This window comes from Lingula anatina, chromosome 3, assembly GCF_051362555.1.
Source record: "Lingula anatina isolate TDL-2025a chromosome 3, LinAna3.0, whole genome shotgun sequence".
Classification (NCBI taxonomy): domain Eukaryota; kingdom Metazoa; phylum Brachiopoda; class Lingulata; order Lingulida; family Lingulidae; genus Lingula; species Lingula anatina.
In genome coordinates, this window is record NC_141769.1 from 4,290,628 (window position 1) to 4,315,087 (window position 24,460).

The window sequence follows — 24,460 nt, forward strand, 5'->3', positions numbered from 1 at the left end:
AAAGGCTCAGTTAATTTTCCTTAGGTCTGTTATTCAAGAGAGTAATCAAATCCGGTTAAACATTTACTGATCATGATGCACTGCCACTGCACTGATATGATTGATAGCCCTACCTATCAACCCGCTCTCTCTCTCCCCCTAAAAGACTCTCTGCAAGAACGAGCACTTGAAATATACTTCCTGTCTTGCGCACAAGACACTTCCGTTGTACACAACTTCGCGTGTAGTGCATCCTGACTCTTGAGAACAAAATGAGCTGTCCAGTCCTTAACGGGTAAGTACCTGATTAATAAAAAATGGCATGCAAATAAAAGGTACTGGTCTTTAACAAAGGTGTTGCGGTTTTATTTATTAATGTTTTCACCAGATGTTGTGTTCTATGTGATTTTTATCACATGTTTTAGACAGAGTTTTTGCGTCAGTTATTTTGGCTGTGTTTTACATCAACCTATAAGGTCACGGTTCGCTTAAAACGAATTCTGTGGTAGTTAATGCAGAATTTCAAAAACCTTTACTTTTTATCCCACTCTGAGCTTCTGACTGGAAAATGACAATTTTTATTTTTAAATTAGCAGAGACAATCGTTAGTCTAGATCTTAATGCTGCAGTGGCTGATGCAACCTCTGCCGAGCAAGTCTTTTAAAAAGGCCATTGACATTGGCATGATTGTTGATTTAGTAAAATGAGGTCAAGATCAAGGTTTCTCTTTGTGAGCCTTGGACCCAGACTTTTATATTTATAAACAGAAGCATGGATAGCATAGTGCTGGTAGCGGTAGTAACTTGCACTTTACGAGTACATGTACTGTATACCCCCCCTCCCCCCACCACCCACTCCCTGCCAACCAAATCTTAAACTGAGAGTCTTTGATTTCCAATGTTTTTTAACTCATTTATGTGTTGACTATGATCTGTGTCTCTGCTAACCATCTGCATTAGTTTTGGCATTTGTGTAATGTTTTTTATTTTTTTTTTTTTTTTTTTTTTTTTTTTTTTTTTTTCATATACCAGTACAATTACAATTTATAATTGTTCTAAATTTAGCAAAATAGCAGATTGAAACAGTTTTTACTGAAATAAATGTTATTGAAAGAGGTGTATTCAATTGTCATTATTTTTGGTTATTGCTTTATGTGATATAAATTGCCTATATACTAATTGTGTCTGTATTTTATTTTTAAAATGTTAGGATTATTGAGATGCTTATGTATGATATCATATGAATGGAATTCTGTAATGTGTTCAGACAATTCCTTGATTGTTTCAGATGGAGAAAGAAATACAGTAACCTTGCTTTAATTAATCGCCAATGTGTTCGAAAAAAAGAACATCAGTTATTTTACTGTAAAAACCAGTATACATATATGTGGCAATCAATTTTTTCATCATTCTGTAATTGCATAAATGGTATGTATTTACAACAGAAAAGACTATCTCTGGCCCTCCTAATAGCTTTAAAGCTATCTTTAGACAGGTATTTCTATCCATGTGTCAGTTGTAAGACTGATGGCTTGTCAAGATTATTTTGTTGTTTAAATCACATGTTAGCATGCCTGTGACCATACGATCGAGAAGAGATACACCACACATCAACAATGTAATGTAATGTTTGCGAGTGCCAAACACGAGTGGGTATCACGTACCCCCTTCCTGAGGAGTGGTGTATCTGACTTAAACACTGGGGACAGTGTTGAGAACAAAAGAAAAGGTGTGATGGATTATATATATAAATTCTTTCCTGCATACCATTCATTCATGTGAGCTACAGTATGTCTGGGTATTTTGTCCTCAGCTGTGGACATGTTATTAATGATGTTACAGAGTATGTGGTCTGGTGGGTCAGGAGGTCCTGTCAAGAGCATTAAAGGTCACAGGGTCTATATATACATACATCATGTACTGTAGCCCAGTCTCAGCTAATAGGGACTGCTCTTTTTTTTTTTTTTTAAGGCATTTCTCTCCTCCTCCTAAAATCCTGAAAACATGGCAACTATCACTCATATAACAACTGCAGTTGTGAATTTTTTGAAAGAACTGGTAATATATTTCTGGAAAAGTGAAGCACTTGTCCTTCCACAACTGAGTCATAGGTCCATTCCAAGTTGTCATGACCAGTGGGACAGGCAGTTTCTGGACCAGTATAATAATTATATAATTATTCCATGAAAGGATGTTTTCCAATAGTCTAATTAATGGTAATTTTTATTAACTATAAATTGAAATATTTTGTTCCGTTGGATTTCCTCAGAGCCATTGGAGCCGAGGAGAATGGTGACGAGAAGAACAATGTTGCCTTGCACCAGGAACTGGAGGGAGGGAAATTGTATGGAGAATATTTAATGGTAAGCAATTTTAATGCGTGGTATTTCATTTTATTTTGGATAGAATTGGAAGACTGACAAATGTTTTAGATGTTGATTTTTGCCTTCTACATATCAAAGAATCCTAGGCAGAAAATTGTCTTAGAACATTGTCAGTCTGCTACTGTACTGAATCGCCATCTTTCATATATACAGTATATGGTTGTTCCCTGGTGTTCATCCTTCTCTTCAGTGTATAGAGTGTCTATGCATGTATTTATATAGATATGATTTATTTATTTATACATACATATATTTATTTATTATCAACTCCAGCTTGACAAGTTGTTGTCTTGCCAAGAGCCACTGAGTGCAAAAGACCGAGTTAAGGCCGTCCATGATGAGCATTTATTTATTGTCACACATCAAGGTAAGTAAACAACAATAACAACAACTCTTATCTTATTAATATCAGATTCTTTTATGAAATTATAGTGGAGTGTATGGTGTGCAAAATAAAGTGACATACATGTACACTATATCTCATTGAACCTGGATATTCTGTCTCATAGAAAGAATTTAATGTGCAGTCCATTAAAGAGGACACAACAGCATTGTCAAGTTCCTTTTGAAACATGTTAGTTAGTACCTTTAGAACCAAATTGTATGTTCTTATGATGTCCAAAACAACCTGTGAAGGAGATATGATCACCAATCAGTATTGTTATTGTTCTGTCATTTACATGGGGATAGACTCCCCCATATATATCTTGTTAGCACTAAGTAGAGGTGCCTCCTGTTGTCTCATCAAAACCTTGTTTGATTTTATCTCATTTCCAGTAATTGCTGTTTCATCTTAATTATTCTTTCTTAAGACCCAGAGGTCAAATTAAGAATTTTCTCTTTGATCAGTTACAGCTATTAACTTACTTCATGAAATTAAATTTTTGTAAATTATTTTCCAGCTTATGAGCTATGGTTTAAGCAAATATTGTTTGAGCTGGACTCTGTGAGAGACATATTTAGTGCTCAAGTAAGTTCTTAATAAATATGGTAATCTTTTTTATTAAGGCATGGCTGTAATACTTACTGTATCATAAAAAAGAGATTTTTATTATTGATGACCTTTACATGTATTCACTGGATTATTGAAACTATTAATCAATAATACAATAATAAAGAGTGATTATTTAAAACAATAATGCCAGGAGAAAAAAATTAATATCTGTAGGGCATGTTTAGGTAGTGTTTGTTACAAGTGCATATTGTAGAGTTGGTGTAGGATATTAAAATGTAACCAGTTAGTAACCCAAATCAATTTTATGATTAAGTACTGAATACAGCTACAATATAGCCTCAATATTAGGGACATGTCTAGTATATGATGACCGGAAAAACTTGTCTATGTTTTTATTAATATTTGTGTCATATGGCGTGAGGAAGTATTTGTTATGTTATTTCAGAAAGTCGATGAAGGTCATACGTTGGTGCTTATCAGCAGACTCAACAGAGTCATGCTCATCTTGAAGGTAAAACCTTGACACCAATTCTTTTTCAACTTGTCCAAGTTTCTTTTGATTTCTTGTTATATAATTATTGTAATTTCACTTACTACAACAGCCCTGTTTTATGTTTTTTTTTTTTTTTTTTTTTTTTTTGTTATAACACTGTCATTGCTAGTGATGTTAATTTCATTTTTGAAAATAATAAAGCAACTCCCTTCTCCAAATATATAATTTTCATACAGATGGATATAGGTGTATTTGTGTGAAATAATGAAGCGAAATATCCATAACAGAACTTACGTTTGTATTTAAGTATGCTTGCGCTTGGGGGAGGAATAGGCCAACCGTCTATGACTTTGTGGAAAATGAGTATATGTGAAAAAATATATAAAATTATATATCATAGTAGCACATGCAGTGGCTTATTTATGATCCCCAAAACATGCCATATCACATCATTGTCATATAATTATAAGTCAGATTAACTGTATTCTTTAAATTTATCTTAATGCTGATAGTGTGCTAGCTGGTAAGTAGCTACTGTAATTGTTTACAGGCATTTTTCCAACAGTTTTAAAGCATGTGTTTTTAAATGTACCCCGCTGTAACTAGTTTTCCCTGTAGTGTATGGCTGGAGTTATGGTCTTTCTTTGCAGGCATAAACTATGTTTGAACAATGTTAAAATTTACACTTTAGGTACTTGATTTAAGAGTTGATCTATTTCAAAAGTTAATTTGTCATAATATTGCAACGAGATAATGAAATTGGAATTCTGTTACAAATTGGTAGTAAAGTACAGTAGATGTAGAATTTTATCTAAACCTGTCTGATTAAACTATACCTATTTTTCTTTATTTCACAATAAAATACTATTAAGGTACATAAATGATTATGCAATTGTTTTACATGATTTTTTGATCAATATTTTATTTGTAATGGTCATGTATATTTATGTTGTTGAATTCATTTGAACTGTGGCATGTTTTTGTATATTGTGATTTACCAAAATTGATTGTGCAGCTTTTTTACCGTGCACTCTTTGCCTAGACTTTGATCTAAATTTTATTGACAGTTACTCTTCTAAATACCCCACAAATTGAACCACTATGATATATAAGTTGCCTGACTGCCTCAACTTCAGACTTTTTGTTAGAATTAAGAAAATCAGTTCGTAAAGCTATTTCTATAGAAAAAAATTGTAACTACTGACAAATCGTCTATTGGCATTTTTTAAAACTACGTATCCCTGTTTGAGTGAGTGCCTTTTAAATGTAGTAATGGTGCTGTATATAACATAAAAGTCATGAATAGTAATATATTTTTTTATGTCACAGTTGTTAACAGAGCAGTTCCTGATACTTGAGACCATGACACCCCTGGATTTTATGGAATTCAGGTATGTACATTGTGTTAGCAGGCCCAAAGCATTTACATGTGGCTCAACTAACACATCACAGATATCACAGCAGTTGAGTTTGACAGAATACAACAGGCAAAAGTTACTTACACCTCATTCATTCCTACATGTATATTGTAAGCGGCAATATAAAAATAACATTTTTTAACCTGTAATGCATGTTCTCTTACAAAGCCTGCATAAATAAAGAATTAATTTGTAATTTTTTGGAGAGGTGGATTGTAATTCACAGTTTGACACTATCAAACTGTTGCCTTAGGACAATGTGGCAGCAAATGTGATGGAATCCCGGGAGTGATATTTATTACTCTAACAGTAACTTTCCTGTTTTTTCCAGAGACTACCTGGCCCCAGCTTCTGGATTTCAGAGTTTACAGTTCCGCCTTCTGGAGAATAAACTGGGCTTGAAACAGGTTAGGGGGCCGTATGGTGTAATGCTCTTCACATTCTATTTTATATCTTAGAATTAAAGTGTAATTCATGTAGTTTTACTTCCAAGACATTTTTTAATAATATTTTCACTTTAGGATATATTCAGTAGACACCGAATAACTCATACAGTTTGGGACCACAATATATTTAATTACTGAGTTAAGCAAGGATCAAAACTGGGCAATATTCACAAGTGAAAGCTTATACCAAAGGTGAAAATCAGTTTCACAAGATTTTTTTCAAGATAGGGAATAACTCCACTCATAAAGTGAGGTGCTATGTGAAGTCTACTGTGTGTGTGTGTGTGTGTGTGTGTGTGTGTGTGTGTGTGTGTTAAAATTGTCTGTCATTTGGCATCTCTCCTGCTGCAGGTGAACAGAGTGAAGTACAACCAGCAACACTACAAGGAAGTGTTCCATGAGGAGCAGCACATTAGAGAGCTGGAGGAATCCACCTCCACTCCTTCACTGCTGGAACTGGTACAGGTAATCACTGTGTGTGTGTGTATTGTTATGTCATTGTTGCATCTACATCAGTGTTGAGTATGTGATAAATAGCATATGTAGAGGATATATAAAATAAATTATCAGCACATTTATGGCTGTACCACCAGTCCCTAGTTTCTCTCTGTTCTACTATAAAAGAGATTACCAAATAGTGTTATTTATCTTGATATACAATTATTATTTTGGCTTGATATACTTGTTTGTGCATTCTACAGTCTTTAAATGTTATTTCACTATTTAATGACTTTCATCATATTTTGTATAAATAAGTTTATCAAATTTAATATGATTTTTGCCCTTGAATCTTGAATGAGACATTAATGCATTCAGTGGTTGTGTGTAGCATTAGTTCTTTTTTTCCAGAACTGGCTGGAGAGAACCCCCGGACTGGAACCAGATGGATTCAACTTCTGGGGCAAATATCGCAATGCAGTGGCAAACTGGCTGGAGGAGAGCTTTTTGGATCCTGCACAAGTACTTTGCTTATGGATTGTCTTGAATTTGTGTGACACCTGTTGGTTGTTTTGAGAGGGGATGCTTGTCTTAATTCTTTTTTACATCCTGTTGTTTATACTTACCCTTATTGATGTGGTGTGGAAATCAATTGGTAAAGTTTTTTGAAATTGAAATAATTGAAAATTGACAGAGATTCAAGATCAAAATATCTGAAACCATCAGTGAAGAAAACAGTTTTATGGTTTTTCCTCTGTCTGTGAAAAAAAACTATGCTTTACCGCTCATATTATTTTTTTGCATTTAAACATTTAAAATAAATTTAAGCATTCATTTGTCAGTTATTTCATTCTGCCTGTCAGTCTCACTTAATGTTTTATTCATACTTATAGAAAGAACATGACCCTGCTGCAAAGGAGCTCAGAAAGGCCGAGTACAAGAAACAAAAGGAGACATTTGATTCTATTTTTGATGAAAATATATACAATGCATATGTTGCCAGAGGTAATTATTTGAATTGAAAATTCAAGACACTTTTGTTACGTTTGAACACCTTTTTGTCTTGGTTTATGAGTTCTGGTTTTTGTAAAATTGTATTTAATAACCTTATTTTAAACAAATTAAACGAGGATCGATCTTCAAATATTTCTCTAATATAACTGATCACTATCATAATGGATCTTTTTATAAGTTTTGTCTGAAAGAACGTTTTAAAAAATTTTAGTAAGTGTGTCTATTTCAATATGTTCATAATTTTTTTATTTTTTTACCACTTAGGTGAGCGCCGACTGAGTCACCAGGCATTTAAAGGCGCCATGATGATTTCTCTTTATCGAGATGAGCCACGCTTTCACCAGCCTTACCAAATCATCACGCTGCTTATGGACATAGATGCACTGCTCACCAAATGGCGATGTAAGTGGTCCTGAGGAGCATTGCCCTCAGTCACTCTGAAGTGAATATAAGTCAAATGCTGATGAGGATATTTTAGTTTGATAAAGAAAAAGGGGAACTATTTCACTTTTTTGCCAGATTTTTGCTGATGTATTTCATTCAGCAGTTTGGCTAGAAGAAGAGTTTTGTCTTATTCTACCATAAGACTTTTTTCCATGCTTGTGCTTGAGTTAGTTTTGTTGTTTGGTTAAAAGAAATTTTATCCTGTACAAGGTAGTCTGGGATTAAAAACTAACTGTAATTACTAGGGAGATCCAGAGTGTCAAGCTCAAAGGCAAGGGGGTGTTTGGGAATATAAAACAAAACACCTTTTGGTCAGCAAATATCTGCATTGAACTGATATAGGTGTCATGGTAAAAAGTCCACTTTTTCAGGAAAAATAAAATATTTGAAACTGCTGGCTAACAGTGTCAGTTAAGATGAACTTGACAATCTTCATCAGATTAAAAAATGTAAGTAGTTTAGCAGGAATAAATATTGCAATGTTAAGTCTATTGTGCATGAGCTTGTTGAAAAATTCCTTTTCAGCCTAACAAAATTTCTGAACTTTTGAATGAACAGCTTGGTTATATTTTAAGGTTCTACATATTAAGATTTTTGTTTTGTTTTAAATAAAGTATGCTTTTTTTCCTACAGACAACCATGTAATGCTGGTCCAGAGAATGTTGGGAAGCAAAGTTGGAACTGGGGGATCTTCAGGGTACCAGTACCTCAGATCTACTGTGAGGTAAGTAATAATGTATTGATACACAGGTTTACTCTGAGGATTTTTTTTGTTTGTTTGTTCATTAGTTTCATGTAATTGTATCTGCATGACATGTCATTTAAACAATTGATATTTGTTCACTATATGTACCAAATTTTCAGAGTTATTAAATTCATTGAATTTTTTCACAAATAATGAATAGATATTTTGGCAAGTCTTATATTATAATTTCAGTTATTTATATTCATATTTGTAATGGTGATTTTTAACTCTATTTACAAAGTATTATTTTCCTTATTCCAGTGATCGTTACAAAGTATTTCTGGACCTGTTCAACCTGTCTACCTTCCTCATCCCCCGACGATGCATTCCTCCTCTGACGCGTCACATGAAGCGTGAGCTCTCGGGCTCCTTCACCGAGGACATGATCAGCAAGATTAACAGGATGCGTCTGTTTGCAAAAGAACGTTCTGCTCAGATGGGGGCAAATCAGGAGGCAGCTGAAGAAGACTCCGGAGAGAGTGAGGAAGAGGAAGAGAAGAAAGAAAATGATAATGATGATGATGATTTGGACAGGGTTACATTTTAGTATTTTCTGATTCAAAGGCTTTAAGGTGATGTAAAAAGGGAGAGGTGTAGTTATACAAAACATGATAAAGTCACAGTGTTCATATCTTTTACTGGATTAAGTTTGTAATTGAAGACTCCCTCAGATTGAAAAGAATATCAGTGCACTATGCATGTGTTTCTGCTGTTGTTAAATGGAATTATTTTGATATAAACCACTTGAGGTAGGTGTGAAAGTATATTACGTTATATACTGCCAATCTTTTAACTTAGGGTTGACTGATTACATGTCAGTTGACTTATTCACACAACAGCTTATTGTATTTTTGCACCAGTCACCTTTTTCACATCTGCCACAGCACAATGGAACCGCACAGGTAGAATGCAAATTTTACATGCATTTTGCGCACAATAAGTGACACACATCCATCCCTATTGGCTGGAAGGTCTGGTCACAAGTTTCCTAGCTCAATATTGACTATTGACTTTCCTTATAAATTTTGTCATTATTTGTCAGATTTTTTGTTTGTATCATGGGCATTCTGAAGTTGTGGTGTCTCAAATACTTCAATGATAAGGTCACTTCTTTTGAGTGAAACTGTTTGGATGCAGTCTTTTTAGCATAATGTACTTATTGTATTGTTTGACTTGCTTTTTTGTGCAAAGTATAATACATTTGCTATAAAGCACAAAATGGGCACAATATACCTAATACAACAACATAATTTTTTGTAGGAAATATTTACAGGTATATACACAAGGTTTATGAGTAATGTAGTATATAAATTTATGTTAATATAAGGAAGAAATCCCCATCGAATCTGGTACATGGCTCCAAAACAGGGTGCTGCTAAAAAGTTGATACAAGAAGTAATGGGTTGGTGTTATTCAAGAAACAAGAGAAAAAATGGGAAACAGTGAATAAAAAATTAGCTTGAGAGCAGTGTAAACCATCCTGGCTTTCAAGAAACCACTTAGAACTGACATGAAGTTGTTAACATATCTCAGGTCACAAAATATATGTCACAAAGGTCACCTCTTCAAATATGATTTTAATATGCCATAGTTGTTGATTTAAATTGTATTATAGTAAGCTTCTTAACTATACATAACTCTATATTGTAATCTCCTGTGGATTTTGTTTTCTAAAGAAAATCTGAAAATCTGAATTTTGCACCATTGTCCCCCGCACCTGCCTTCACTTTGGCAAAGATGATTTTTGATAATTTGTAAAATTTCATGCTTTTTGCAGTATTGGTTGTAGCTTCATTAGTTTTGTTTTATTTGAATGTTGTAATATTATGTACATATCTATTGTTTGACATTAAATCACTTGGCAGCTTTGGTTTTTACAGATCAGGCCTGTTCAGACCCGAAGCCTGGCCTGGACTGATTTAGGTCTGAAATAATAAGTATGAAAACCAGTATTGTAGTTATCAGAGGTCAGAAGATATATTCCATGGACCCTGGCCCTCCTCTTGGCAGTTGCAGATCAGTTAGTTTCCATATCTCAAATATTTTAGCCTGAGGATGGCCTTCACAGTATAATCGCTGTTTGAGTCGTCTGGTGATGTATTTATACTTTAACCAGTTTGGGTCAGGGTTCCTGAGTCTTTGAAGGACTAAGAATTAAGCCCAATGCACAAGGCAGCTAATGGCTGAGAGCCTAAGACAAAACGGGTTCAGTTGGGAATAAAAATTTAGTTTCTTGTAAAAACTTAAAACATGATTTTTGACTTGTATAAAAATAAATATTTCAGGATGGTATTTGTAATCAGAGAAATCTATAATACAACAATTGTCAAACTTCAATCGATATATACAACCCCTCCCCCCCCCCAAAAAAAAAAAAAAAAAGAAAAGAAAAGAAAGAAATGCAAGTTTTGTTTTGTCTAGGCTTTTATGAGCCATCCTTCTCCTTTCTACCACCAGTGCAGCTCTATTAACTCTATGACAGTGGCAGGCTGTGGCCGGCGTTTATGAAGTGGTTCCGCCCAGTTCGTCACAGCTGGCATGCTCAATGGGAGACATGTATGGTTTAAAGAAAGAGAATCTGGGTCTGCTTCTGCTGTAGGAACATTGTACGCCTGTGCTATCCTGACAGTATGGGAGCAGGCGTTGTCCTGCTGGAACTAGCAGAGGGTTGGGTATTGATGCATGAATGGCACAATCACCACGAGTTTTGTCTTGGAATTGCCACGTGGCCAATGACACGCCCCCTGTCCCGATCAGACAGCTGTGGCATGTCAGCATGGAATTCAGTCTCCTAAGCTTGGGTCTTCTGATCCTAGTGCCCACTGGCATTGATTGTGGACACTGAATTTGCAAGACTTATGTCCCAATTTGTGTTCAGATGAGGTGCTTGAAAATCTTAGTCTGGGTTCCCATAACCTTATTGTACATTATGGAGCACAAAAATTTCCCTACTTTACCCAGGTAGTTTAGTTTATGAGGAGATGTGACAGATAGGCCTATTTAAGCTGCTTAAACTGAATGCAATTTAGGGACTATCCTGGAAGAGTTAGGTCGATCAGCCAGTATGATAGGATTATGGGAACGCTCACAAAAGATTGTCATTGTCTGAGTTTGCTCAAAGGTATCAGTACAGTACTACTCTACTGCATGACTAAGGTGGTGTTCTGTCACTGAATACACTGACCATACTAACGTGGTCTTTTTGAAGCACTGTGGTCACTTGCGTTTCTTTTCTTTTTTTCTCTTTGGCTATTATATGGATATATAAGAATAATGTTATAAAAATACAGTTACATGATTTATCTTGGTACTATTATTTTTTCATTATTAAAATATGAGTATATTCTTTATGAATATACATATTTTGACATTGTGTTATAGACTTGCATTTATCGTTTTTGTATTCTTAAAACCAATGGGTAGAAATAAAATCATCACTTTCTGGTTGTTGCGTTGTATTTCAATCCGATGCGTTCACGATGTTTTCTTCATGCAACAGATAATGATTTTTGGGTCATCTTTATGGAAATTTGGCCTTAAATTTGGTCCTAAATTCATGATCTGAATATTTTAAACTATTGAAATCTCGTCTTCCTACTCTGTAAGTGTTAAAGATGATAAAAGAAATTTGTGCAAGGAATATTTAAAGATTGTATAAGAATGTGTTTTACGGCGTTGGAAGTGAATTTCAAGGCTCAAGCCCTATAACATTTCATACTTAAAATTGATCTTACTGCTAGAGAGAGCAATGGGCCGAACAAGATTGGTACTTTGTGAATAACTTTCTTCATTTTGCTTAAATATCGGCCTCATTAGCCACGGCGTTAACCTACTCATCCGAAAAAAGTTAAGACTAGAAATCACTAAAGAAAATTGGTTTCATGCCGTTCCCTGGAACTAGGAAAGCCATATTGAGCAAATATCCAGATTAACGAAAAACCGTGCTTCGTACCTTGCAATGTTAAGTATATAAATTGCATTCCCAAACGTACTGAAAACTATAGTGACCGCGGTAGTCAGGCCAGCCGGACTAGGTTCCTATTTTCCCAGCTATTTTCCCAGCTATTTAGCAGCTGAATCGATCTTACTCCATAGGGCTTCTCGATAAATGCTTTCTGTGTAATCAGTTTAATTGGCACCCCCCCCCCCCTTGAGTAACTAGGGGATAATGACTATGGTTGATTACCCCCAACAGCTTAAGTAGGCGTGGCATTTAAGCCGCTTACGCTGAAGGCAATTTAGTGAGAATCCCCGCAGAGCTAGATCGGTCCAGCTAGTACGATGGGCTTATGGGAACGCTCCCTTCTTCTATTTTGGGGTCACATGTTTGAAATAGTCCAATGAATCCAACATATCCAAGTAGTGGATGCCAACGCTTGAATTTAACTACAATATTCATATAGAATGCAGACGACTGGAAAGGGTGAGTTTTAGCACAGCTTCAGTGATGGATGCCTATGTTATTTAGGGTTTCTATATTTATCGCAAAAAAAATTTACAGCCACTGTCCACGTGAACAAGGGTCAGCAGAATACTTGAATATGACACTCACATTTCATGTAGGTTACCTTTTGACCTGCAAGCTTTATTTTACACGAAGAAGAAATGTTCCACTGAACTGTCCACTTTTGCATATATATATATATATATATATATATATATATATATATATATATATATATATTTATTTAAAGACTTGCTCGTTGAAATAATTTATAAATGATCATGTAGTAATCAATTGCGTGTATCGCTTTTAGTTTGCTGCGATCGAGTAAATGTAAGTAAGCGGATAGCTGAATTGAATATGGCTTTCTGAGCCTCGACGCAAGTGACGTCACTCGCCTCAAAGCGCCACCACGCGGGAGTATCGTAAACTACATTCACACCTGCATAAAATCGGCTTTAAAAACTAAATAAACGTAAGAACTTTTTTTCATTACTCAAAAATGACTTTTGGGCACCTAATGGATAGTTTTAACCCGTTTTTTCATCACAGTATACCTTTAACTTCTCCGTCTGTATGCACCATGCAGCTCAGTTGTGTCTCATAGACCTTTATCGTGATTGTCGTCACAGTACCACGTGACCTAGATCTGTTGCTTCATTTTTGCATATTGAGGTGAGGTTTACTAAAACGCTTTTTTTTCTACTAATAGATTGTTTTTATAATTTTTAAATGGCGGGGATCGATTAAAACATACCTCTAGTGTATAGATTGAGTGCTGTATCTTCAAAATTCGAGAAATGGATTTTTACATGAACATTGTCCTTTAACATGGGCTTTCTCGTTTTGAAAGTCTGAATTTGGAGAGATAGTTATCTATTGCTTTGAAGATATATATTTTTAGAACAAAACAACGTTGGGTCATTTTCAAATGTGTATCAACACCTTTTAGATAAACATTTAAGAATCTGTTAAGGATTTTCTCATACAGGGGCTGTTGAACTGCATTGGAGCTGTGATCTCAGGGATGTGTAAAAGGAAAAGTGGTCATATCGTCAACATGTCGTCAGACTGTGTAAAGCAGGTAGGCCTAATCCTGTCAGCACTCTCTGTAAAATATGAAAGCGTAAAACGCCCGAATTTGAACCTACCACTCGGCCTTCCGATTCAGACAAAAAATTCCATGATTTATTTATCGAGATTTTAGTTATATATTTTTGACAAAATTGTGTCGGATCAAATCAGTTCGCACCTTCTTTATTCTACAAATCTGCGTCCATTCTTTACCTCAGAGTGTATTGAACATTCCCGATTTTGTAAATTTAACAGTAAGCTTTCAAGAGTACTTGTTATTCAGTGCAGTTCAGGTAAAACGTTGGTTTCTTGGAACCTTTGTAAAGAATCATTAAAATGTAACCCCCCATCCCCACCCCCGTTTTATTAAACAAATGTCTTTGCCTTTTTCTAAACAATTAATACAGTGTCGTATACTCTGAACTCAACGTAATAGGCTTCTCAATTAATTACTTTAAAGTAATTAAAATTTCATTAGAAATTGAGTTTTGCATACTTGTATCTGACATTATATTGATTCCGTTTATATGCACACGGAGTCAAGCTACGCCTTATGGCCCTATGACATTCCAGCCTTTCGTAGGGTTAGCCGTGTACGCAGGGTCGAAGTACTTCCTAGAGGGTATGTCACGGACGCTTCGTCAGGAAGTTTGTAAGGATGGTGTTCGCGTTACTTGTGTTCAGCCTGGTGACGTTGACACGCCTGGGGCCGTCAAGACTTTGATGACTTTAGAAGATGAGCAGGTGAAACACATTTACGGCTTTAAAAAGGCAAACCATGCGTACTACATCTTTATGTCACGGAAAAATTAAACCCAGAGGAGGATGTAATGATGCATGAGTTCCAGCTTTTACTGCCACGAGTGAATTTCACCATTCTGTATATCTCGAGGCATTACAAGAATGACTCAAAATATAACGAACTCAGAACCTAGTTAATGGATCATAATTATATAAATGGGTATATGTGTTGGGTACGGTAAACTACAACTGAGAGAATAACAAATTAATGGACCGATAATGTATCAATATATTATTGCAATTTCAGTGTAAAGCACTGTACAGCTACCCACACCCAGCTCTGGAACCTGAAGTCATCGCACAGGCAGTCCTCTACGCAGTCGCGCAGCCAGATCACGTGGCCGTCAACGAGATTCTCGTGGAGCCCAGAGAGTGCCCGCTGTAGTTTACTTTGTACTGCATAGTTCATGCATATGTTTTAATAGACTAAAATATCAACAACAAAGTATAAGGGGATTATTCTTTGCTTCGATCGTCAATGTTAAGTAATATATCAGAGCACGGGATTTCAACAGAATGTACTAAACTCTCTACAAACATCGGGCTTGCAGAAAGCATATGCAATTACATGATTTGCCCCCAGAGTGGGTCCGCCGCATCCGCCGGCTCCACCGCATGTTGGCGAATAGGCCTACAAGTGCTTATTTTTTTTATTATCCATACGGTTTAAGGGTTGTGTTGTGTTATACAGTGTATTTCATAAGGTACAATGTCAGACTGCACAGTTAATGGTGAAATATTAAATGTGATATATCTCTAGAAATAGCATGGATACATTGTAGGCCTATATGTACCGGTACCTGTACACCCGTTGTCACTCTTAAACTTTATCTCCCAATGGGGATCCAAATATGACCTTAAATTTGAACTGTGACCTAATTTTTATCATGAAATGCACTTTGCAGACTTTTTGCCTTTAAATCTCCAAAACTATAGGAGATATAGGCTCGAAGATACTGATGAAATCATATATTCGGAATCTAGACATGATCCTGATTAGATCTTTGACCTATTTGACACCGTAAAGGGCACTTTTTCTCCCAATTTTTTGCCTTTATGTCCCCAAATTTATAAAATAAAAACTGATAGTCACTAGTTGACTTAAATGCGGAATCATACACAAGGAATACAAAACACAGTTGTCTCTACATAGCCGCCTGTCGTCGCCGTCGCCGTGTACTTTCAGGGAAAACACGATAATTGGAAAACTGCATGCTTGACCATTTGTCTTCAAACTTAAAGAACTGATGAAATTTTCATAAAATGAGTGTGATTAGCAATATTTTCCAAAAGTTATGCTGTTTTCTTTTATCTCCAAAACCGAAGGAATTATTGGAAAAGTTTCTATAGAAGTCTGACTGCAAGTTATATGTGGAGATTTGACCTTGATTATGACCTTGAATTTGACCTTTAACCTATGAGTTTAGGTCAAATTGACCAAACCTTTATAAAAAAATTTAATTTTCTGTGGTTTTATTTAATATGGTGAGAAGTTACACTTGGGGTCTCCTTTCATCATCCTGCATTTGGACTCAATCATTTTCATGGGAGAAACAGCCAACCGATGCCGAAACTGAAAACCCTCTTTAATTCTGGAACCGAGAGCTATAGACCTATTGTTTGTAGCATTTTGTAGAGCAAATGCGACACAGGAAGTTGAATCGTTTTTTTTTTTTTTTTTTTTTTTTTAAACATATTAGGTTTGGCGTTATTTTAAAAAGTACAATGTCGTAATGGTCAACGGCAAAAATATTTCAAAATAAAATGTGAAATATTCCAAAACTAGAAGAGATACTCCCATAGTTCACTATTGAACTTGAATAGTAAGTCATATATTGACATCTTTATGTTATTATTTTTTTATCATTATTATTATTATTATTACACTTGTTTACCAGCTGATTACCTTCACACTGTTGTTTTTTAATCCAATAAGTTCACGCTTAATTCTTTCTTCGCGGAAACATGGAAATTTGGTTGCAATTACATGTATATTACTTAGTCTAGTGGGATTTCCACAAAAGATGAATGGTAGGGGCATTTTGGGGTAAAAGTTGGGAACCAGGCTTATTGGCATAATTTTGGGATGCTGAATCCGATTTACCCGGTTCCCAAGCGAAATTTTGCGTTTTTAACGGTCTTATTTGCAAAAAAACAAAATGGCCGCCAGATTTCCTATTTTCTGCAATATTTCTGGAACTAGACAGGCAAATATTACAAATGAAGTGTCTTTACCTATATTTTCAGGGTCGAGAAACATTATTAAGATGTTTCTGTTAGAATTAGATTTACTCAATTTTCCAAAATATGCAAATTAGGATCGCCATTATTGAAAAACCATTTTACTTCTGTATCTCTGTAACTAGGCAAGCAAACATGACAAATGAAGTGTCTACACCTATGTTATCAGGGTCAGGGAATGTGATAAATCAGATGTCTTGTCTTTTGGGTAGCACTGACTTTGTGAATCATGTCCGAGTAGCACCTTTTATTGTTTCTTCCCTGTATCTGTCAAACACAAGTCAATCTGCTGATAGTTAGAACCTGCCTTCAGAACTGCTTTTGCGTTAACTAGGCAAGCAAACATGACACATTAAGTGCCCACACCCATGTTTTTAGCATTAGGGAAAGTGATTAAGACATTTTCACTATAATCAAATCAGCAATGAGTGCTACACTGTCACACTGTAGCAATTATTCGAATCTGAATTGAATTTTGCAATTAAATACTGCGCTGCCATTGAGATGTAAACATATTGGATCACACAACTGCCCCTTTTACCTAGATTTAAAAAAGATTACCTTATTAATGCAATGGAGGGATTTGCCGAATCATGTAAGTCATGTGATACAATGTACAGACCTCACATTTAAAATGGATTTTTTCAAACATATTTTCTTTTTTCCCATATATTAGTAATGGATGAAAAAAACACTTGTTATCGTGTTCGATATGGATTTAATAAATCAACCCGTGTGAATACATCATCAAAAATTTAATTTAAATACGTATTCATATCAGCGTTATAAACAGCGCATGGATGATTTTATAGCTGATAACAACGAGGTATTAAATTCTTATGAACTCGATATTATCAAGAATATCAGTTGGTAAGGATTTTCTCTCACACAAAAGAATCATCAAGACAAATGTGAAAAATGGAAACTGATAACAACGTGTGCAGCCTCTTCTAGCTGCAACCAGAGCCCTCATTCCATGCAGAGAGGTTTCTGAGAGTGTGATCCAGTATTGTGTTACACGCATTAGTCAGAGATTGCATAAGCTTGTGCCGATTTGTAGGCTGGACGGGTAAACTCTTGATTCTGCTAGCGATTTATGCCCACTGGTTTTCTATAGAATTCATGTCAGGGGAATTTTGTCGGCCAAGGCAACTGGTTTACCTCTTGGTTTTGCAGAAAAGCAGTTATTGCATGGGCATGGTGTGGTCGGGCATTGTCATCTTGCAGGATGAAGTTGTCCTGGAAGTACCTTCTTGCAAATTGCAGCAAGTACTCTCTAAAATGTCCCTGTATTTTATCTGGTTGAAGTTTCCGTCAATTGCCACCAATATTGTTTTGGCTCCAGAGTGGAAACCGGCCCATACAGAGATACTGCCACGGCCACAAGTCACTGTAGTGTGACACAATCCTCGTGCAGTAACTCGTCTGGAAACCTACTGACTCTGATTCAGCCATCGCGGTGGTGGAATTCAAACCCTGCCTCATCTGTAAAAATCTACATGAACCCAGTGCTGTGCCTGGAACCGCAAATGGCGTCTAGCCCACCATGTTGCTCTGTTCATAGAGTTAACCAGCTAAAAGTAGCCTTGCATTCACTAGAGTTCTAGAAACATGCTTTTGAATGGTAATTTGCCACTCATTTTGTACAGCAAGAGTTGTCTTTATCCGGTTGTTACGACATAACCGCAGAAGCAAGCGGTATTCCCTTCTGGTGGTGACTTAAGGACGTCCTGGCCGTGGTCTCTGTGTTAATGCACCAGTCTGGGCGTGTTTCTTTAAGATGTTAGAAACTGCTGCCTAGGACACATTCAGCTGTCTGGCAATAGCAGTTTGCTTCTGTCCATTCTGACATAATGCAACAATAGTGTGGCAAGTCGCTGCCGTTAGTTCACATACCGTAAGGACAGCTAAGAGTCTGAAAAATATCAAACTCTTCTGACTGGACGCTGCCGAAATATAGAGACTTATTCTGCATAACTGCTGCCCTTTTATACGCATTCTGTAACCAGCCAAAGAGGACTGCTCAGAGAAACTGCCACATATTACGTAATATAACCGTGCTTCAGAGAAAGCAGCCTAATGAACAATAACCAACACATCTGGCTACACATATACCTGATCACAATTGTCGTTTGTGATCAATTTTTTAAAAAGTTAATTTATTATCAACTTTCCTTTTAAACTAAAATATTCCATATCAAATGTCAATATGTATGTGTATACTTCAAGTACACTATGACATCTCACCTCATTCATTTCAGCGATTTTTCCATTAGCTTATTACTGGTTACCCATTGGTATCGTTTCATTTTAATTAACAAAATTTCTTGAATTTTTGCTTTAATCTTCTGATATTCTATTGAATCCAATTAAATGATTGACGATACGAAAAGCATTTCTGTGTTAATAGCAAGTCTGAGCAGTTTCTCAAGCTTCTAAACGATTTCCTTGAGGCCAAATCTGTAACAGGAAGGTTAACAGAAGACGTATTCTGCCCTGATGAAATTAAACTAAATGACTCCTCACCCAGTGGCGGATTTTGGGGGGGGGGGGGGTCAAGGGGGCCCTGACCCCCCATTCGAATTCTGGTCCCCCCTTGAAATTATAATTTTGACCAGCTGAATCATAGTTGTAAACCATACCAAATGGCACCGTTCGCCCTCTTAAATACCAAAATTTTTCGTGGCCCTTCAACAGGCCCCTAACCCATTGCCAAGTGGGGAGGGGGGGAGGCTTTGCATCCGCGGACTCCCCCTTCAAATAATCCTAGATCCGCCTCTGCTCATCTTGCCTTATAATTGATGGGCAAGCACTGGCAATTTCACTGGGAAGGTCTGACAATGCAGTGACCTTTGGTAGTTTGGCTGACACGTACGTAAGAGCAGTTCTGAAGGCAGGTTCTAACTATCAGCAGATTGACTAGTGTTTGACAGATACAGGGAAGAAACAATAAAATGTGCTACTCGGACATGATTCACAAAGTCAGTGCTACCCATCAGACAAGAAATCTGATTTATCACATTCCCTGACCCTGAGAACATAGGTGTAGACACTTCATTTGTCATGTTTGCTTGCCTAGTTACAGAGATACAGAAGTAAAACGGTTTTTCAGTAATGGCGATCCTAATTTGCATATTTTGGAAAATTGCGTAAATCTAATTCTAACAGAAACATCTTAATAATGTTCCTCGACCCTGAAAATATAGGTTAAGACACTTCATTTGTAATATTTGCCTGTCTAGTTCCAGAGATATTGCAGAAAATAGGAAATCTGGCGGCCATTTTGTTTTTTTGCAAATTAGACCGTTAAAAACGCAAAATTTCGCTTGGGAACCGGGTAAATCGGATTCAGCATCCCAAAATTATGCTCTTAAGCCTGGTTCCCAACTTTTACCCCAAAATGCCCCTTGCCTGTTATGCAGAGCCTTTTTTCAAAAATCTCACTAGACTAACTTGTGATATTGCTGTTCTTAAGCACCCTCTAGCGATGATTTACAAAATTTACAAACAATGTACTGTATGATGTGTTTATCAACCACAATAGGGTGACCTGGCAAGTACATGTACGTGGCATTGCATTCTAGCAGAGGAAATCATATATTAAAGTCCAATTGCAATATTCTTTAGGATGCAGACGTCTGCAAGAGGTGAGTTCAAGCACCACCTGAGTAAACGGAGGTGTTAAATTTATACTTGGATTTTTTTATGCCTATAGTACATAACAGGGGCGAATCCAGTGATATTTTTGACAGTCTTCCATACTATATTTGTTGACCCATCCTCCATTTTTTGACCGTCTTCCGACTGACAAAATAGATACCCATTAATGTAAACTTGAAAATCTGACCATCTTCCGGAAGACTCAGAAGACAGTCTAAATCCGCCCCTGCATAGGGCGCTTTCAGTCGGATCAGTGCAATAGAACCTGGATTTTCACAATTTCTGAACTGCACCCACATCTGTTAAATGTCGCTTTACCTAGGTCACACATTGTTATGAGTGTTTTTAAAATGGGTGTTTTATATTGCATTGTTGAAGACATTTTGTCTAAGTACAAGTACCGTAGATGACATCTATAGTTGACTGAAACCTGGATGTACCTGCAAACACTTAAATGTACATCACCTCGAAGCATTTCGTCTAATGGGAGCTGAGACTGGTGGTGGGGGGAGGGGGGTCCGGGTTCATTGCACGCGTCGCTGATGCTTAAACCCCCTTTACACTGGACGGCGTACTTTCTGCGTCCATTCTGCGACCATGAAATTTGGCAACGCTCTGGTCTAAATAAGGAGGCACGAGCATTGATTCTGTAGCAGAATGAATGCTCAATGATCGGCCAGTTGTCGGCATGTAAAGTATTATTTTTTAACTCTCAAATGGGGCCGTACTGCTGGACGCAGAAAGGACGCCGTCCAGTGTAAAGGGGGCTTAAAGTGAAGCTCATACAAAGTCCTGCGTCTGCTCTATATAATATACCGGCGATATTCTATAGGTACGGGTTGGCTTGAAAGGAAATACACGTGTGCACACCGGCCCTTTGTGTAACAGGTACATGTATACTGAACAAAAATATAAACGTATGAAAGAATATGTTGATTTATTTTCATGTATGGAACTAGAGTATTTATCCAACAATAACAGCATATTTTCCTCAACAAATAGACATCACTTTGAGAGCATTACAGGAAGTTTAAAGGTACATACGAACCGAGCATCGGTGGAGCGTGGATTCCCAGTAACACATGTAAACCACTTCTACTAGATTCTTATGTGACTCGAATTAATTCGACATGCCAAGGGATAAACTGAATAGATCACTCGATCAGCCATAAAAGACCTTTAGACTGCTCCTTTCTTTAAATTTTTGGTTGTAAATTTAACCTACCGGTACTTTCGTGACCTACTTTCCTGCCCCATTGACATGCAGCTTAGAATGCCAGCAGAAATATCCGTTCAAACATCATTTTCGGGTAAAATTAAACATTGCCTTTTGGTAATTCTCTTAGTTATACTACTTGAAACTATATGCTGGCATTTGGTTGGTTTTTGTGACCAAAAATTGACTTTGTATGCATCTTTGAATGCATAGTCCAAGAGTTAAACATCAACCTCACCATGGGGGTCAACATCCTGAGTTCACAGATACTAATAACGACTATGGCCACCAACTGACCATTTTAGTTTCGTGCGTTTATATTTTAGTTCAGTGTACATACGGAAACCTTTGCCCTGCCCGGAAAATTCTGTAGGAACAAATTAAAGGAATTAGTCTACATGTTATAATGCGTATTTAAGCAAAGTAAAGAAAAAATAATAAAAAAGAAGAAATTATTTTGCGAATACTGTCATCATAGCGAGTGTTGTTGTGTCTTTAAAAAACTTAAAGTTATAACGCTTCACTTTTTATGATTTATGTTTCCACATGGGGTATTGAGTAAGAAGTTTTGAAGTTCCTTTACTAGTAAAAATTATGTTATTTACGTCGTCATTTATTTCAAGGTCCTCCTATATACATGTACTGGTACAATGAGGTTCTCTGCTGTACTCATCGTACGCTTGCTCACGACCCTAAATTTGCTCAATTCTAACAGTTGGTGTGCCGCCAGTCAATTATATCAAATTAGAAGGCTTTGAATTAAGTTTTATTCATTAAACAGAAAATTTAATACATTTTTCAGATAACAAACCTCTTTCTGGAAAGGTTGCCGTGGTAACAGGAGCCTCTAGTGGCATTGGTGCTGCCATCTCTCGTCAGCTGGCTGCTGCTGGTGCCAAGGTTGCCATGGCAGCAAGGCGGGAGAACTTGTTAAAAGAAATCCAGGATGAAATTTCAAAGGAAGGGGGCGTAGCTCTAGCAGTGAAATGCGATGTAACGAACAGAGCTGAGGTAAAAAGGGGGTAACATTGTATATGAACGAGATGCCAGTCGTGTTATATATGAATTGGGGCAGGAATTTTCGCTAATATTCGCGTTTGGTAATATTTATATAATTTTAAGAAATAAAACAGAGGAAAAGTTTTGTTCGGGATTAACGAGAGTTTGAGGGAAAGGCGGAGGGCTCTATGCGGCATCTTCCGGTAGTGTTCTTCAAAGTGAAAGCAACGTTGTTCTTTACATGGCAAGACAACGGTGTACGCTTATACCTTGTACCTGAATAGTGGGGGGCCTTAAAATGAAGTTGTCCAAAGTATTCTTAAAATGGTTAAATTGTTATTGATAATAATAATCTAAAAAAACTAGCATTGAAAGATGACAATACTAAATATCTCTGCGTAGGTGAAGGAGCTTATTCAGCACACAGAGAGCACCCTGGGTCCCGTGGATATCTTGGTGAACAATGCGGGTATCTGGGTGATAAGGTGTATGAAGAACCTTCACGAGGAGGAGTGGGATCAGCAAGTGGATGTGAACATCAAGGTAGGGCCAAAATGGGTTTTAAAGTACTGGCAGTCAGTAATTATCGACAATCCTCAAGTTTGGACTGGGACTGGTTTTTTGTACCATTTCAATTAAACATTGTTCTAAGCGAATTATTATATATTTAGAAAACCATGCTTCTTTCTTGCTGAACATGAAGGAAACGCCAACATAGGCTATATTTATTTGATGGTTATTTTCTAGTGTGAAAGTCTGAACTTGGAAAGGAACACTTGTAGACACGTATTTTTAGGCCATGTAGACAAGAGATGTGGCGTTAGAGCATTCTCAAATGTGTATAAACACCTTAAATACCTTACAGAATCTTTGCGAATCCTCTTCTACAGGGAGTATTGAACTGTATTGGAGCTGTGATCTCGGGGATGTGTGAAAGGAAAAGAGGTCATATCGTCAACATGTCGTCACAAAATGGAAAGACGGTAATAGTTAATTGTCAGCTCTCCCTTCTGTATGAAAAATGCAAGTGGGACTCTCCGATTCAGTCAGAAAGCCTGTTGACCTATCAGTTTTCAGAGTTGCAAAAATAATCCTTGGTGATTTTCATCATTTTGTCACAAACTTGGTTCACTTAGACCTATTTCGTTTAGTTAATCAGTTTGTTCTTACGTCCCTCATTCTGTAAATCAAAACAGCTGCAACTGTTCATTCAATAGCATTTTAACTTCAAAAAGTGCAAGGAACCTTGTCATCAAATATACTATTCAAACCCCAGTTAATTGTCATTTTTTATATTTATAGCACCACCGTTACCGCACTGAAACAAATTCGACTAAACAAATTTTATATACCGGTAGTTACATGTACGTACGCTACACTGAAGGCAATGCACATGTAGATCGAGCTCTAATAGCTGCAACATGAAATTTAAAGCGTTTTACATATTTGGATCAGACATGCTGCAAACCTTCACTTCAATTCAATTCTTTTGCAATGCACATTAATCTATTGCATATATTACTATTATATTCCAGCCTTTGGTAGGGATAGCCGTATACACAGGGTCGAAGTTCTTCGTAGAGGGGATGTCACGGACGCTTCGTCAGGAAGTTTGCAAAGATGGCGTACGTGTTACTTGTATCCAGCCTGGCGAAGTTGAAACACCCGGTTTGGCCAGGTATTTAATGACAATGGAAGATGAACAGGTAA

General features: G+C 36.7%; 3 protein-coding genes across 3 annotated transcripts in view; all 3 read left to right on the forward strand.

Annotated features, from left to right (window-relative positions):
* Positions 1 to 140: 140 nt before the first annotated feature.
* LOC106154798 (tryptophan 2,3-dioxygenase-like) lies at positions 141 to 11,759 on the forward strand. The gene is made up of 13 exons (XM_087009046.1): positions 141 to 274; positions 2,248 to 2,341; positions 2,636 to 2,729; positions 3,265 to 3,332; positions 3,763 to 3,828; positions 5,140 to 5,201; positions 5,560 to 5,635; positions 6,026 to 6,139; positions 6,524 to 6,634; positions 7,006 to 7,117; positions 7,391 to 7,528; positions 8,204 to 8,294; positions 8,577 to 11,759. The coding sequence occupies exons 1-13, from the start codon at positions 252 to 254 to the stop codon at positions 8,860 to 8,862; spliced, it is 1,335 nt and encodes a 444-aa protein (XP_086865172.1). The 5' UTR covers positions 141 to 251; the 3' UTR covers positions 8,863 to 11,759.
* Positions 11,760 to 13,324: 1,565 nt separating this feature from the next.
* LOC106154300 (uncharacterized) lies at positions 13,325 to 15,806 on the forward strand. The gene is made up of 4 exons (XM_087009384.1): positions 13,325 to 13,434; positions 13,751 to 13,843; positions 14,407 to 14,577; positions 14,882 to 15,806. The coding sequence occupies exons 2-4, from the start codon at positions 13,787 to 13,789 to the stop codon at positions 15,017 to 15,019; spliced, it is 366 nt and encodes a 121-aa protein (XP_086865510.1). The 5' UTR covers positions 13,325 to 13,434; positions 13,751 to 13,786; the 3' UTR covers positions 15,020 to 15,806.
* Positions 15,807 to 20,399: 4,593 nt separating this feature from the next.
* The window catches only part of LOC106154797 (uncharacterized), a 33,831-nt gene continuing 29,770 nt past the window's right edge, over positions 20,400 to 24,460 (forward strand). Inside the window, exons 1-3 of the mRNA XM_087008161.1 lie at positions 20,400 to 20,522; positions 22,554 to 22,762; positions 23,153 to 23,293. Of these exons, the coding sequence (XP_086864287.1) occupies positions 20,504 to 20,522; positions 22,554 to 22,762; positions 23,153 to 23,293 (369 nt within the window). The 5' untranslated portion in view covers positions 20,400 to 20,503. The remainder of the gene's footprint in view (positions 20,523 to 22,553; positions 22,763 to 23,152; positions 23,294 to 24,460) is intronic.

Bases quoted from the DNA above. Each gene is read 5' to 3' on its own strand.
- LOC106154300 (XM_087009384.1), top strand. From the start codon at position 13,787: ATGTGTAAAAGGAAAAGTGGTCATATCGTCAACATGTCGTCAGACTGT. The intron at 13,844-14,406 runs GTAGGCCTAATC...ATGACATTCCAG, and splicing joins CGTCAGACTGTGTAAAGCAG to CCTTTCGTAGGGTTAGCCGT. The intron at 14,578-14,881 runs GTGAAACACATT...TTGCAATTTCAG, and splicing joins TGACTTTAGAAGATGAGCAG to TGTAAAGCACTGTACAGCTA.
- LOC106154798 (XM_087009046.1), top strand. From the start codon at position 252: ATGAGCTGTCCAGTCCTTAACGG. The intron at 275-2,247 runs GTAAGTACCTGA...GGATTTCCTCAG, and splicing joins AGCTGTCCAGTCCTTAACGG to AGCCATTGGAGCCGAGGAGA. The intron at 7,529-8,203 runs GTAAGTGGTCCT...TTTTTCCTACAG, and splicing joins ACTGCTCACCAAATGGCGAT to ACAACCATGTAATGCTGGTC.